Source organism: Podarcis bocagei, assembly GCF_964188305.1.
Source record: "Podarcis bocagei genome assembly, chromosome: 9".
NCBI classification, from domain to species: Eukaryota; Metazoa; Chordata; class Lepidosauria; order Squamata; family Lacertidae; genus Podarcis; species Podarcis bocagei.
The window spans coordinates 55,448,745-55,463,667 of NC_138134.1; the positions used below are offsets into that span (position 1 = coordinate 55,448,745).

General features: G+C 40.8%; 1 protein-coding gene across 4 annotated transcripts in view; it reads right to left on the bottom strand.

Moving 5' to 3' along the window:
* Positions 1-9,441, bottom strand: part of EGF (epidermal growth factor) — a 43,452-nt gene extending 34,011 nt beyond the window's left edge. For 2 of the 4 annotated variants that reach the window (XM_081208061.1, XM_081208060.1), the window contains exons 1-4: positions 8,723-9,040; positions 2,348-2,547; positions 1,003-1,184; positions 432-662 (exon numbers count right to left, since the gene is read on the bottom strand). In XM_081208061.1, coding sequence (XP_081064187.1) covers positions 432-662; positions 1,003-1,184; positions 2,348-2,547; positions 8,723-8,864 — 755 coding nt within the window. In that variant the 5' untranslated portion in view covers positions 8,865-9,040. Of the gene's footprint in view, positions 1-431; positions 663-1,002; positions 1,185-1,867; positions 1,968-2,347; positions 2,548-8,722; positions 9,041-9,348 lie in introns of those variants that run through there. The other 2 variants (XM_081208059.1, XM_081208062.1) reach the window with 2 other exon arrangements.
* Positions 9,442-14,923: the final 5,482 nt, after the last annotated feature.

The following is a 14,923-nucleotide window of genomic DNA, read 5'->3' on the forward strand; positions in this document are numbered from 1 at the left end:
CTACAGTTCCCATCATCCCTGACTACAGGTCCTGTTAGCTAGGGATGATGGGAGTTGTAGTCCCAAAACAGCTGGAGGGCCAAGTTTGGCTATCACTGTATCTAGCCAGTTAGGCAGCATTTCAGAGATAACAGGGCGGATCCTTACTATACATTTAAAACACATCCAGACACATTTAAAGCACATGAATTCCCCAAAGAATCCAGGGAACTGTAGTTTGTTAAAATTTCTGGGAATTGTAGCTCTGTGAAGGGAAAACTACAATTCCCAGAATGCTTTGCAGGAAGTCATGTGGTTTAAAAGCATGTTGGATGTACTTTAAATGTATGGGGTAGACCCCATATGTCTCCTGGCTAGATTGGGGCAATTTATTTTACACTTTGGCATTATATATTCACTAGCATATATATAAGTTATATTCATTAACATACCGTACTATGTATTTGTGCAAATGAACAGAACTAGCATTGTAGTCACAGCTTGCAATATGTGAAACTTCATCACTGGCATCATATTGGATCCAGAAGAGCTTCAGATCAATAAGATCTAGTGAGATACTTCTGATTTTTCCTGTGCTCCTCAGAAGTCTCCACATGTCTTTCCCATTCAGAACTGCCCTGTAGATGCTGTCAGTGGTTCCTTCAGAGGACCAAAATAAAAACCTGTTGATAAGATCAGTTATTGTCATTGATGTTATTAAAATTACTTCAAGAGCAGCAGATCATAAATCTCTCACTTAATTCATTTGCAATCATAACTTGGAGGGCTCACCAAAATTTGCCAGTTCAGACATAAGAGGAACCTAGGTTCAATCGTGCCAGGAAATTACTCATTAAACTGATACATAAGAGGAGGAAGGAGAGAGAAGATGAGAATGAATATCCAAGCACATGACCCTTTCCTGGTCCTCCAAACCACAGAGGATCCTTCAGTCTACATTCCATCTAAAGCTTTTTGTTTCAGCACTGTGTCACTATAAACCATAAAGACAATCTGAGTTACCTTCTGTTTGGATCAACCACAATACTTGTGGGATGGTGTCCATCATTTATGATGATTTGGGAATGGCTCCCATCCATGTCAACTGCCTCAATTGTGGCCTTCTGGTAGTGAGCAAAGTAAAAGTTGTGGTTTATCCAATCCACTGCAAATCCAGAAACATCTTTTTCTATGTGGTAAATTATCTATAATGGGGGGAGGGAGGAAACAATTGTCACCCAATTGTCATTATACTAAGACACCAGATCACTGGTTGAATCAGAATGCCATACAAAGCATTGGAATTCATGAACCTTAATCAAACAATTCAGTATGAAAGCCGCCTGAGATTACCACTTCAGGATATACATTTATGTGTTTACCAGAAAAGCAAGAAAAGGCCAGTTAAATTTGTAAGCAGCTATGCTATTTTTTCTATCACAAGACCTTTCTTGCCTGGACATTTTAGCCTTGGCTTTGTTTGCCTGACAAATAGCAGCTTTCTCCTAGCATCTGTGGGGGGAATTGTCATTAGGACTGCTATGGAGAGATGTTTAAACCTCTGCTCCTCCTCAGAGGAGTAGAGAAACAATAAAATTAATGACTCATTTAACATCATGTCTAGTTTGGTTGAGCGGCTAACCAGATATCTTACTCAAGATATTATTTCACACTACATGTACAGGTAAATGCACAAAACACATTTAGCTTAAAGTAAGGAGTGGGGAAGGAGACATAATTTAAAAATATAAACACAACAAACAAGCAGACAAACATAAGGAAATGCAACAAAGAGGAAACAGTTTTGCATTAAAATTGTAATTTATGAGTGTAGACGCAAATTTAGAAATAATTACTCTAGTTTATATAGAGCTACAATACACCTCACCAACTGTGACCCGGCGATGTGTGTGTCTGCTCAAGGCTGCTGTAACTTCAAGGCCCTTTCTCTTCCTTCTTCTTCTCTTCCTTATCTTTAAACTGGGCTTGGTTTACACTTCCAAGACAGGACTCATTGTAATAAAGGGTGGTCCTCTGCCAGTCCTTCAATTAGAGGACTGCTCTCTGTAAAGTTGGGTGAGTGATCACTCTAGTTATAATCATTAATAATAGACTGTCCATCACTCCTACTAATAGTGAATTTAGTTGGCGAGTGCTGAGAGGGAAGTAACTAAAATGTGTTTTTTATATTGTAATTTTATGTTGTGAGTTGCACTAACATCTATGGAGGGCAGTGTACAAATTTAATTAATTAAATAATAATAATAATAATAATAATAATAATAATAATAATAATACAGATGGAGGTATCAGCATGCTCCAGGGAGATGCAGATGTTTTCAGAATTTTGATGATTACATTCCATTACCTGTTGATTTGAACCATTCAGGTATACTCGCCGGATAAGGCCTTCTTCAGTGTCCACCCAATAAAGGCAATCTTCTTCATAATGAAAATCTATTAATGTTGATAAGCTAGCATCAGCCACCAGTCTTTTGTGATTGGTTCCCTCAGTGTCTATTCTAAAGATTGCATTTCCTTGGCTGAAAACTAGGAATGGTGCAGGATCTAAAAAGGCCAGGAGAGAGAGAGTGTGTGTTAAATACAAAAAAGTAGAGAATTTTGGGTGTTATAGAATTTTAGTGACTTCTACTCGGGTGGCGCTGTGGGTTAAACCACAGAGCCTAGGACTTGCCGATCAGAAGGTCGGTGGTTCAAATCCCTGTGATGGGGTGAGCTCCCGTTGCTTAGTCCCTGCTCCTGCCAACCTAGCAGTTCGAAAGCACGTCAAAGTGCAAGTAGATAAATAGGTACTCTTCTGGTGGGAAGGTAAACGGTGTTTCCATGTGCTGCTCTGGTGGCCACATGACCCGGAAGCTTTACACCGGCTCCCTCGGCCAATAAAGCGAGATGAGCGCCGCAACACCAGAGTCGGTCACGACTGGACCTAATGGTCAGGGGTCCCTTTATCTTTACCTTTACTCACACATCAGGACTTCTTCTTCCTCTCTTTCACCTCCACCTGTTCCCTGTGTGTTCCCAAAATTTTATCCAAGGAGTACCTCAACCCTCTGGCGCAGATTTTGGGGGTATATAGGTTTGTTGCCCCAACCACTCTGGGCAGCTTCCAACAAATTATAAAACCACAGTAAAACATCAGACATTTAAAAACTTCCCAATATAGTGCTGCCTTCAGATGTTTTCCAAATAGGTGTTTGCATGGAGAGGCGAGGAAAGGAAAGAGAAAAGCTTTCAGGGACTTGTTTCTTTTGCCTTCACCCTAAAATTCAAGTTAACTGTAGTTTTGCTTTACGTATCTGAGCTTCAAGCACATCATTGCTATCATGCAGCTAGTCATTTGGGTTTTTTGTGCTCAAAATGATCTCCACGAATCTAAGGTTTTGCTTTTGAGTTATTTAATAACACTTTTAATACATATTAGACTGGCTTACAGTTTATATTCAATGGGTAGTCCTGGTTTTTGGCTACACAAGAGAAAACATCACAAAGTGTGGTTTATTTGGGGGGGTGTTTTGGAGCATTCAGAGTTGTTCCTGCATTTGAAGTGATGTTGCTTTCTGCTGTTTGCACTGGGAGAATATGAAACTATGTAGACTTGCTTTGCATACATGGTGAATGAAGGTTGAACTGCAACAAAGTTGATTTGTCTCAGGAATCTGACAGCTGTACGACTTGCACTTTTTCCAGTTACTCCCTTGACCAAACATTAACATACATTTTGTTACTAAGTTGTTTGAGACATGGAATTTCACACTGAGGTAGGCTAGTCCTACAGGACTTTGGAGGGGCAAATAGCTATGATGGCAAAAGTATTTTTGCTGTTGTTTTTGCTGATATTCTAAAATCTGTTTTTATGATTTAGTTATTGTCCTAAAACGTTGCCATAAGGCACCATTGAGTATATGGGGAAAGGAGTATAAATATATAAAATGCATAAATACATTTATGCTATTTTTTTCCGTTGAAGCCTAGAGACAGAAACACTGGTCAGCTAAAACCATTACACCTTAGTTGAAACAAGTCAGCAGTTTGAGAGGATCAATATATCAACATTGCAAGTTATCACCATCAAAAGCTATTTTCAACAGAACACTAAAAACCAAAGTGATATCCTATTAAGAAAATTCCTACAATGCACTTGGCTGATCCATGAATTTTGGATGACTCAAGAGACCATTATGTAATAATTACCCACTTAAAAATATCTCTCCTTGCATATGTTTTATTAGTGGAAGTAGGAGAGGTGGGGGGGAATCACATCTGGCAACCATGCACCCCTTTGGTTTCAGATTGTACATGGGTAAAGGTAAAGGTAAAGGGACCCCTGACCATTAGGTCCAGTCGCGGATGACTCTGGGGTTGCGGCGCTCATCTCGCTTTATTGGCCAAGGGAGCTGGCGTACAGCTTCCGGGTCATGTGGCCAGCATGACTAAGCTGCTTCTGGGAAACCAGAGCAGCACATGGAAACGCCGTTTACCGTACCTTCCCGCCAGAGAGGAACCTATTTATTTACTTGCACTTTGACGTGCTTTCAAACTGCTAGGTTGGCAGGAGCAGGGACCGAGCAATGGGAGCTCACCCTGTCGTGGGGATTCGAACCGCCGACCTTCTGATCGGCAAGCCCTAGGCTCTGTGGTTTAACCCACAGTGCCACCCGCGTCCCATCAGTACATGGGTAGATGAGTCTAAAAAGCCTGGGACACAAATTTCCACGGCCCTCTAGCGGCTATGGTGCCTCATTTACTGAAGTAATGTACCGTATTTTGCGTTAACTCTGGAAGCGTATACTCAACTCTGACCAAACTAAGCCTCCTAGAGCAAAATATACATTCATCAATATCAATAAAGTAATCATTTATAGGTTAGAACACAACGGTAAACCACAATCCAAACATGTTTTAATTGTTCAAGTACTGGAATAAGTTAACTACCAATTGCCAATTTTTGATTCCTGTAAATAAAGTAGTATGAGTTATTGTCTTAGATTTAGCTGTTCATGACACCTGGTAAAGAAAGCAAGGAATGACAGTTGATGATCAGCCTAAAATAATGTTCAGGTACTTTTTGAGGACTTACTATCTCCACTCTCCCTGTATTTATTTGTGTTGATAATTTGGCCCTCATCCAGCTCTTACAGAAATGGAAAGCCATGTGATCTGAATGCACCTTGAATTGAAAATGTGTGCTGTCACCATTAAACTTGATAGATACATCTGATGTCACATCCTCATTCAGGTCCCCTAGTCACATATTATAAAGCACAAATAGAACTGGATTTGGGCACTGGCTTTTATTAAATAAAATAGGTACTCTATTTAGTTTGCTCTACATCTGGAGCTCAGTAGGCTCTATTCAATAAAGTATCATGTAACTCATTTTAAACATGTGCTTGACTGTCAATACATTTCCATCTTTATCCGACAGATTTTTGTATTCAGACAATCCCCCCCAAAAAATCAGACCCCTGGAATTCAATCCAAACAGCAGCTAAGATTTGAGCACAGACATCCAAGTTCTGCAGGCTCCAACTAGATCAGCGGTTCTCAACCTGTTGGTCCCCAGATGCCATTGGACTACAACTCCCATCATCCCTGAGCTCTGGCCTTGCTAGCTAGCAGTGATGGGAGTTGTAGTTCAACAACATCTGGGGATCCACAGGTTGAGAAAGGCTGAACTAGATGTTTTGCATGTTAACTAGCTAGAGAATTGCACGTAAAAGAAACAGGAAAAGTTTCCCCCATCCCATCATCATCTGCTGGCCCTGCTTGTAGATCAAAAGCCAATGTGGTGAGATGATATGATGGTGTCATATATCTGTGATGGTCCTTTTGGACAACTCTAGAATGTTACAATTCTATGATGTCGCAAGTGATTTCTTCCCTTTAGCCACAACTTGTCTTTGGTCCCTTTGCTAACAAATCAGGCAATTCTAGCCAATGCAGGGTGCTGCACTGTACAGACCAGACATCCAATACCTTGGGCGAAGCCCAACCCAAGAATTTATCCAGTTCCACATAATTCTGCAGACTGAAAACACACCAATTCTACAACAGAGGGGGTGGTGTTTTTGTTTATTCCATTTGGCAACTCTACGCTTGCCCATTTTAACCAGCAGCGGAAACATCTATCTTTTTGTAGAGAAGATGCTGTTTCTTAACATACATCCCACAATATCAAGTGCAACCAAGTCTTAATCATCGTCAGCTGCCTGTTTTTACCCCACACCCATCAAAATAGTGAAGTAGCTGCCATCTTCCTGCAGCTGCTCTGGATACCCTGGCAACAATTTCCCCGTAATGAGAACTTTCCCTGTGTTAAATAAATCCTCTTAGGGAGAACAAAAGTTTCCTACAATGCTCTGGCAGGCAGTGCAGAATGGAAGAATGAGGTTCTGCTCCCAGCTCAAAGGCCTCTTTATGCCATCTCAGCAGAGGGTCTTAAGAAGGAGCAAAAACGATGAATCATGTCATTGCAATGCTAGTAGCCAGTCCTTAGCATCTTTATACACAAGCAACCTCATTTACCAAGAGTCCGAAAAAAAACCCCAGTTAGAGAAGGTGAAGAAGTATTAGTATGCCTGTCAGGGAGGCAGAGTCCACATTGGTGTATTGTGAAGTGAGCCAGAGTCTGCCCTTGTTTATTTCCTCCCTAATGCCAAGGCCTATACAGAATCTTCTAGTATGATAGCGATATTCAGCTATTCCAAATTTAGGTTGCTACATGCTGCTGCTGAGTGTTATCTGCTGTGCTGCTACAAGTTTCTTCCCACCCCCTCTCCCCTACTCTTCTTTTCAATTTCAAATCATATGCTGAGGAGAAAATATACTTCATGTTAATGCAGATGCATTTTACCTCACCTCCAAAAGACTGAGGCTGTGCAAACATTATTTGAAGCATGTTCGAAGCACATTTCCTCCCTCTCCAAAGGATTCTGGGCACTGTACATAGTTTCTTAGGGGTTGCTGGGAATTTTTACTCTGTGAGAGGTACTCTGTGGTGCCCAGAATTCTTTGTGAGGTGGAAATGTGCTTCAAATGGGCTTTAAATGTATAATGTCTACGCAGCCTCAATCTTTTGGAGGTGAGGTATGAGGGACCTCAGATACTGTGGTGTCTTTATGATATATAGTTTATTTACACACATATACAACTTTACTATAATGAAGAGGCTCACACCCCAAGAGGTTTTGCTTCTCCCATAGACACAGCCTTGAATTCCAGCAGAAACCAAGCATGTCTCTGCCTCATAGGCTTCTGCCTGCCGCCTGCTTCTAGCTCAGTCTTGGCTTTTGTACTTCTAACTACCAGCCAGTTGAGGGAGGTAGCACACCCATTTGATATCTGGCCAGAGTCTCTTTGTTGCCTTAATGACCTACCTGTCCATAGACTATTACCAAGAAATTGACTGGGCTATTCCAGCAATTGAATCCTTGCTGGATGCGGGAATTGGAAGGGACTCAGGCATACAAGCTAACCCCTGCCCCCAGATTCACAACACTATGTTTACCCAGATGCTGGACTCTGATTCACAATTTTCTGATTGGTGGTCCTTTTTTCTTTTTGAGCAACGCTAAGTTTTGTCTATGGTACATAGTTTCATTCTGTTTTTAGTCAGCTTTTTAAAAGTTTTATTTGATTGTTAAAGTTGCACTTCTATATGAATTTATATTAAGTTTCCCCATTATTATCTCTTATGCCTTTTTACATTAAGCAAAATGGAAATTTCATGAACAAACAAACAGTGTGGGCAATTAACAAAAGGACCTCATGCAACATCTATAATGGACTCCCATCCTGACTGTTAAATCCTGCCTTTTGTGGATTTGAACTAAATGTAGAATTATTCCCAAGGTCAGTGTCTTCACGGGGTCTTGAACTGCAAAAATTAAACTTGTAGTGGATAAAATGGTCATGTGAATTCACCTTCAGTTTAAGGAAATCAAAGGATTGCTAGTAAATAGGCCTTTAAAAAAAACAACCCAGCGATGGAAAAGCAACACATCTTTCAACTATTTGATCCATCTGATGAGGGGTCTTATTGCTATGGTTTTAGCTTTCATGGGTTTTGAAACACTTCTCAATAAAGATATCTCAGAGGCAAATCCTGCTGAGTTAATGGGATTTACTCCCAAGTAAGCATGCGTATGATTGCAGCCAATATCTATTATATTTACACTACAGACTTACATTCCTTGGAAATGGTAGTTCTGTGAGAGGGGAATAGGCATCTTTCACAGATAATACTCACTGGCAAATTACTGTTTCCAGTGTTCTTATGGGGAAGCAAGAGCTCTTAAAGTGGTAGAAAGAAAATCAATAAAAGTTTTTTGAGTCACTCAAGAAACAATTGCTGCAAATTAGTTACTCCAAGGCACATATGAACCTAACTTCCATTAAATGTATCAATACTAACGTCTCCAAACCCACACACCCCCTCACCCAAATATTTCTCCTGCATGCTTTTGTTTTGTTATTTTTTCTGACAAGTTTCTTGGCAGACGTCTCAAAGCACCTGTTACTGTTCCACTGGAAACTTATCAAGGTTGTAGTCCTAGCTATTTCTTCTAAAAATGCACAGCAAACATAGCAGAGACTTCAAAGAATAAAGGCACATAAACATGGTTTCTTTTTAAAGAAAATAGCGTTGAACGAAAAAGCCCCGCATTGCTAAGCCTCTTAACTGACCTGAAGTTTGGAAGGGGGGAGGGACCAATTCACTCACCTACACAAGAGGAATTTTCCTTCTGCATTTGGTATCCTCTGGGACAGCTCCAGAGCTTCTCAGCTGACAGACTGACCAAACTGATTTTAAAAGCCACAAGCAAAAGATCTGTGAGCAACATAGTCTTGACCCACTCTTTCATTGTCAGTAGGACAGGCGAGACTGCTCAATTTCAGGCATCTTCAAGACAAAAAAGAAGCAGGTGTCCTCATTCCAAAGGTGCATCAAACACAGCAGAGACACATCACCTCCCAGCTCAATTCCGTGGTCTGGCTAAACTTGACACTAGGGAGAGCGGAGGGGCTGGCTGACTCCAGTTCTCACCCTCAAAGAAATTCCAGGGTGATCTCTTCTTTGCTCATGCACACACTTCTTCTTCTGCCTTTTTTTTTTTTTTTTTTTGGAAGTGAAGTATGAAATGCCTAACCCTCTCGTTACAAAATTAACACAGCTTTTTTTAAAAAAATAAAAAATGTGCTGCTGCAAAATTCAATACCAAGACAATGAAATTGTTGCAGGTTTATATGGATATACAAAGGCACTAATTTTTAAAGTAATATTTTTAAAGTAATAGGTAAGCAGAGACACTGTAGTCCCCCAAACATAGATCCCATTTTTGTACGCACGCTAGAATGACGGTCCTTCTCTTCCTAACAGCTTCTTGCCCACCCCCTCTTTCTTGTATTGTTAGTGCCACTTGAGTGAAGCTTGTGTTTGCAAATAGAACTGTAGCCAGCTCCATGGTCCAGGGAAGTTAGGCAATGCATAGCTAGACAATCGCTCCCAGTTAATTGCCTATTTGAAGGGAAAGGGAAAGGGAAAAGAGAGGGGAAGCAGCAGCATGGTGTAGTGATTTAGAGTGTTGGACAAGGACCTGGGAGACTAGGGTTCAAATCTCCACTCAGATCAGGCATGGCAGAAGGAGCACAGAGATCAGGTGGGAATGATGGTGTGGCAGGGGACCTCCTGCTTTGCCCTCCCAAAATGTTGGAGGATATGCAGCCTCCAGTATTTGCTGAAGAATGCTGCATGCTGACTCTGGGCCTGGAGGGGCGCACAATAGTTTGGTAAGCAAACCGCAGCAAAATTGGGCCCAAGATGGGCCCAAGATGAGAGCCAGGGTGGTGTAGTGGTTAAGAGTTGTGGACTCATAATCTGGTGAACCGGGTTCGCTTCCCCGCTCCTCCACATGCAGCTGCTGGGTGACCTTGGGCCAGTCAAACTTCTTTGAAGCCTCTCAGCCCCACTCACCTCACAGAGTGTTTGTTGTGGGGGAGGAAGGGAAAGGAGATTGTTGGCCGCTTTGAGACTCCTTAGGGTACTGATAAAGAGGGATATCAAATCCAAATTCTTATTATTATTCTTCTGTCACTTGGAACCAGGGCTTCTTTCTCACAACAGGATTGGGGACCTTTTTTAGGCCTGAAAGATTCCTCTCATGGGCAAACATCCAGACCAGATGCAAATGGGGGCAGAGCTGATGGATGGTACTCTTACTCTTACACACACACACACACACACACACACACCATTTTCCAACCAGGCAAGCAAGAGCCATTATCACAGTTTAAGGACACATTCCAGCCAGGCAAAAATACTCAGGGATGATGCAGCCTATGGGATGGTTTGCAGACTGGGGAAAGTCCTGAAACCAAATGAGCAGGTTGGGAGAAACGCATTTGGTCCCCAGGCTTGAGATTCTCCACCCCTGTCTTAGGGCTGTCAAGACACCTATGGCCATTTAGCTTGATCAGACAAGCTGCTATCTTGTCAGTGCCTCTTTGCTAAGATTGAGATCTCAGTCTCTTGGGTCCTCTAAAATTAATTTGCTCTTGAATAGACACAGCTCCTTGTTAACTTCCAGGCCTTTGTTTCCAAATATTGCAGAATGGGTTCAGCATGACACCTAAACATGACTTGAACTCTTAAAGGAGCATCTCCACCCCCATTGTCCAGCCCAGACACTGTGGTCCAGCTCCAAGGGCCTTCTGGCGGTTCCCTCACTGCGAGAAGGAGCCAGGCAGAGGGTCTTCTCAGTAGCGGCGCCTGCCCGGTAGAATGCCCTCCCATCAGATGTCAAGCAGATAAATAACTATTCGACTTTTAGAAGACATCTGAAGGCAGCCCTGTACAGGGAAGTTTTTAATAGTTGGTGTTTTACTGTGTTTTAAATATTTTGTTGGGAGCCACTCAGCATGGCTGGGAGAACCTGGTCAAATGGGCAGCATATAAATAATAAAATATAACAACAGCAGCAATAATTCTGTGCTTCCTGATTTCTCTAAAGAAGTATTTTAGTAGATTAGTTAGTTGGGACCCTTCAGACAACTCCTTGTGAAATGTGAAGTATATTATTATATGATTAGCAGCATGATACAAGTCCCATTGAGTTCAGTAGGGCTTCCTTCCAGGGACATGGGCGTAGGACTGCAGTCTGGAATTGCACAACGCAACAGCTGGCAATCCTGGCAGCACCCAGGAGATGCCACAGCTGTACATGGAGCCATTCCTAGGAACACTAGCTTTGTTGACCTTAACTGACAGAAACTGATAAGCGTGCACTCTTGGAAACGAAGAAATAGCATGAAATAGCAGATTAGAAACTGTGCCACTTACAGCAATGGCACGAAACTGTTTCATTGTTGTTTATACATCTGTGCAGACGAAATCTCCTGTTTACGTAATCCATTCCATCCATTACTGCAGAGATAGGAAACCTTTTGCAGCCCAAGGTGGGTGTATCCAAAGGCAAAAGTCAGCAGAGCCATGAATGTAAATGGTTTTGTGGTCCTTCCTTTTCGTCTTCTTTTTAAAATGTAGTAGCAATCCCCCACAGCAGCAATTTTGTGACCCATAGTGCTTTCTCAAAATTCCAAATATGTCCACTGACTCAAATAGTTGATAACCCCTGGCATAGATGATCTAAATAAATAAATCAGGTTCTGGGCAGTAACATTACACAGCTAAGATAAGGTGTGTTATTAAAACAGACTAGAAACTATTACAGTTGCTTTAGGAGTGAACTGTGTTTCACCCAGAGATTATACTGTTAAGTGGTGATATTACAGCCACCTTCAAATATCTAGTGGCTATGACTTTGATGATAGAATAAATTTGATTTTATTGCACCTGAGAGTAGGACCTGACTCAAACAGTTCAGATTACAGGAGTGGAAATTTTTCAACTAATCCAGGAAGACCACTGTTTGACAGTGAAACAGACTGCTTTGGAAAGGTAGTGAGCGTTGTCCTTTGTTAGAGCCTTTTAAGCAGAGCTCTGGGTTGTCTACCTAACAGGGATGGAGTAGCAGCAGATTTTCTGAAGGAACCTTGGAGACAGGGATGGGGCAGAAGAGATTTGATTCAGTTCACATTTAAAAGTGAACTTACCTAATTTGCACTTTCTGAAATAATACACGAAACAAAACTCAGTAATCAGATGAAATTTGCACTTCTTTGCCTTTTGCAAAGCAATTCTCTACCCAAGTAGTTTGTACGAAAATGCATATACTAGGGTAAAGTGTGCATTAAAATGCATATATTATTGAATGTAGTATAAAAAACTGCATTAAATGAGGGGAAAATTCCCTCCAAAAGTATCAGGCAAATTGGCATACAAAAATGTGTATATTAAGGGAAATTCACACTAAAATGTAGGTGAATTTTCAAGAGGACTTTTTTGGGGAGGTTCTTTTAAAAAATGCAAACTGGTGTGAACATATGGAGAACGTAAGATTGGAAAAACTGACAGTCAGAAACTGAAATTGACATATCCACCAATCCCTCCCAGAAGTTCCTTCTAACTCACTTCCACACCAAACATTTAGGGGATTTATACTGCTTTAACAGTCACTCCCCCTCCCCCGCCCTCAAAGAATCCTGCGAACTGTAGTTTGTTAAAAGTGCAAGGAATTGTAGCTGTGAGAGGGAAACAGCAATTCCCAGGATTCTCTGGGTGAAGCAATATGCATATTTATTGTGCATTAAATGCATGTGTGGATGTGACACATGATTCTCCACAACTGGGATGAAAAAGTTGAGGTATAACATGCACTGTGGAGGAAGTGTTTCACCTTGCGAAGCAAACAAATCCAGCAAAGGCCAAGTCTTGTTTATTTCAAGACAGTCTGAGACCCACATTCTCCTAACATTAGCTCATTCTGAACAATACCTTTACTACAAAAAGTTCAAGTGGAAAAGGGTGAAACTTGGCATAAACTAGGAAACTCAATGCTGGGCATAATTAAAAGCAATTGTAAGTAAAACATATATTTAAATTATGGCTTTATTTCTAATCAGGAAGTGAGATAGTTTTGTTCCAAATTAGGCCAGATTCAGTTGCATCTGTGGAAAATAAGTGAGATGCTTTGAGGTCAATATGAAAAGAAACAGGATGATATATCATTCCATCAAACTCAACTATGAAGTCTTTGAATGCCTTTTCCATTTGCAGTCAATGCTTGAATTGGCGAAACAGGATTTTTTTTTTTAAAAAAAAAAACCTACCTGAAAATATTCCAGATAACATTTATGGGGAGTGTATCTTATTTTTGAGATATTTTGCTTTCTGTTTATTCATTTGATGCAACTTTGTTTTTTAAAATAATATCTATTATTATTATGACTTGATCAGATAGATATAATTCTCAATGCACCTCCAAATTGATCTGTCCTTATGAAGCTAGAGTTTTATTAGAAAACCTTTTTCTCCCACCTAAAATTAGATCCCAAGGAAGGAGAACCTCTTTGGAAACCGTGCCCAGAAGTCAGGATGATTTGTTAACCAACTTCTTCAACACTGCTTTTCCTTGACCAGTGCTGCAACCAACACTTCTAGAATATCCTGGAGTTCCTGGAAGTGGACCCTTTCAACAAGGTTTTAGTTGCAGCAATTGTAAGCAGTACAACACCGCTTTCAAGTTAACAGTTCTAAAGCTCTTTAACTACAGACATGTGGATAAGCCTTCAACAACATACCAAGCTATGCTACTGATAAAATTGGGTCCCAAAGTCTGTAAAGTATGTATTCAGGGGAAACTAGTTGATATGGAAACTGAACATGCTCTGTCTTCCTTGAGCTATTTTTCTGTCATCCCCAATAGGAATTTCTAAAGATGTTTGTACTTCTGCCAGCCCTGGAGTTTCCCTCAGCATGCTACTCTCTTTTGCAGATAATGTTGCTTAACATAAATCTGGAGTGGCACCGACATCTGAACATTGGAAAGAGAAGGGGAAATGTTTTGCATTGCCAAGGGTATCCCTGGCCTTGAAAACCTATTATTTATTTATTTATTTATTTATTCATTCATTCATTCATTCATTCATTCATTCATTCATTCATTCAGGATTAGACAAAAATCATGGAGTAATAATGGTCTGCCAACTGCTATAAGTCATGACAGCTGAAATGGACCTTCCACAGTCCACAGCTGAATTGCAGGTGCTGAGGAAAAGCAATGAGGGAGAGCTAGTCTTGCCTCTATCGAAATTTCCACCTCAATTCACCTATTTCAGTGCCTGTCAGTAAAGGCTTTAAACTGGTTAGCACACTTAACAGGGCCTTCTCAGCAGTGGCTCTGCAACCAGAAGCCAATTCCCCATCTCTTTTCTCAAACAGTGTTGATTGGGGTGGGGCATGAGAAAGGGTAGTTATCTACTATGGTATTGCTGAATGATTTTTTCTACTGGTGGTTTTAATGTTGGCTTATCATTGCTGGCTGTGTTTTAAAAGGTTTTATGGAATGGATTTGTATATTAAAATATTGCAAGCTGCTCTGTGGAAGATTTCTTCCAGAAGGGAAGGAGAAACCCCTTAAATAAACAAGCAAAACAAACATGCCCTGCTATGCGCCTTTAGACATCTGGATCAAAATTTGTTTGATCAAATTTAACTTGATTTCCTCTTTTATCTTTAGCACTTATGTCTAACCTGGATTACAGTGTAAATTAGGAATATATTACTGTAACTATTACTGTAAACTACTGTAACTATTACTGTATTACTGTAACTATCTTCTATGCTAGCTGCCACCAACCAAGTCCCTCCAGATGTTTGGAACATCAACTCTCATCACCTCCAACCAATATGAATGTGTTGGCTGGCAGGCAGGCAGGCAGAGATGAGAGTTGTAGTGCAAAACATCTGGAGAGCCCTATATTGGGGAGGCTATTATGCACTTCTGTATAACAAAACACTTGTATC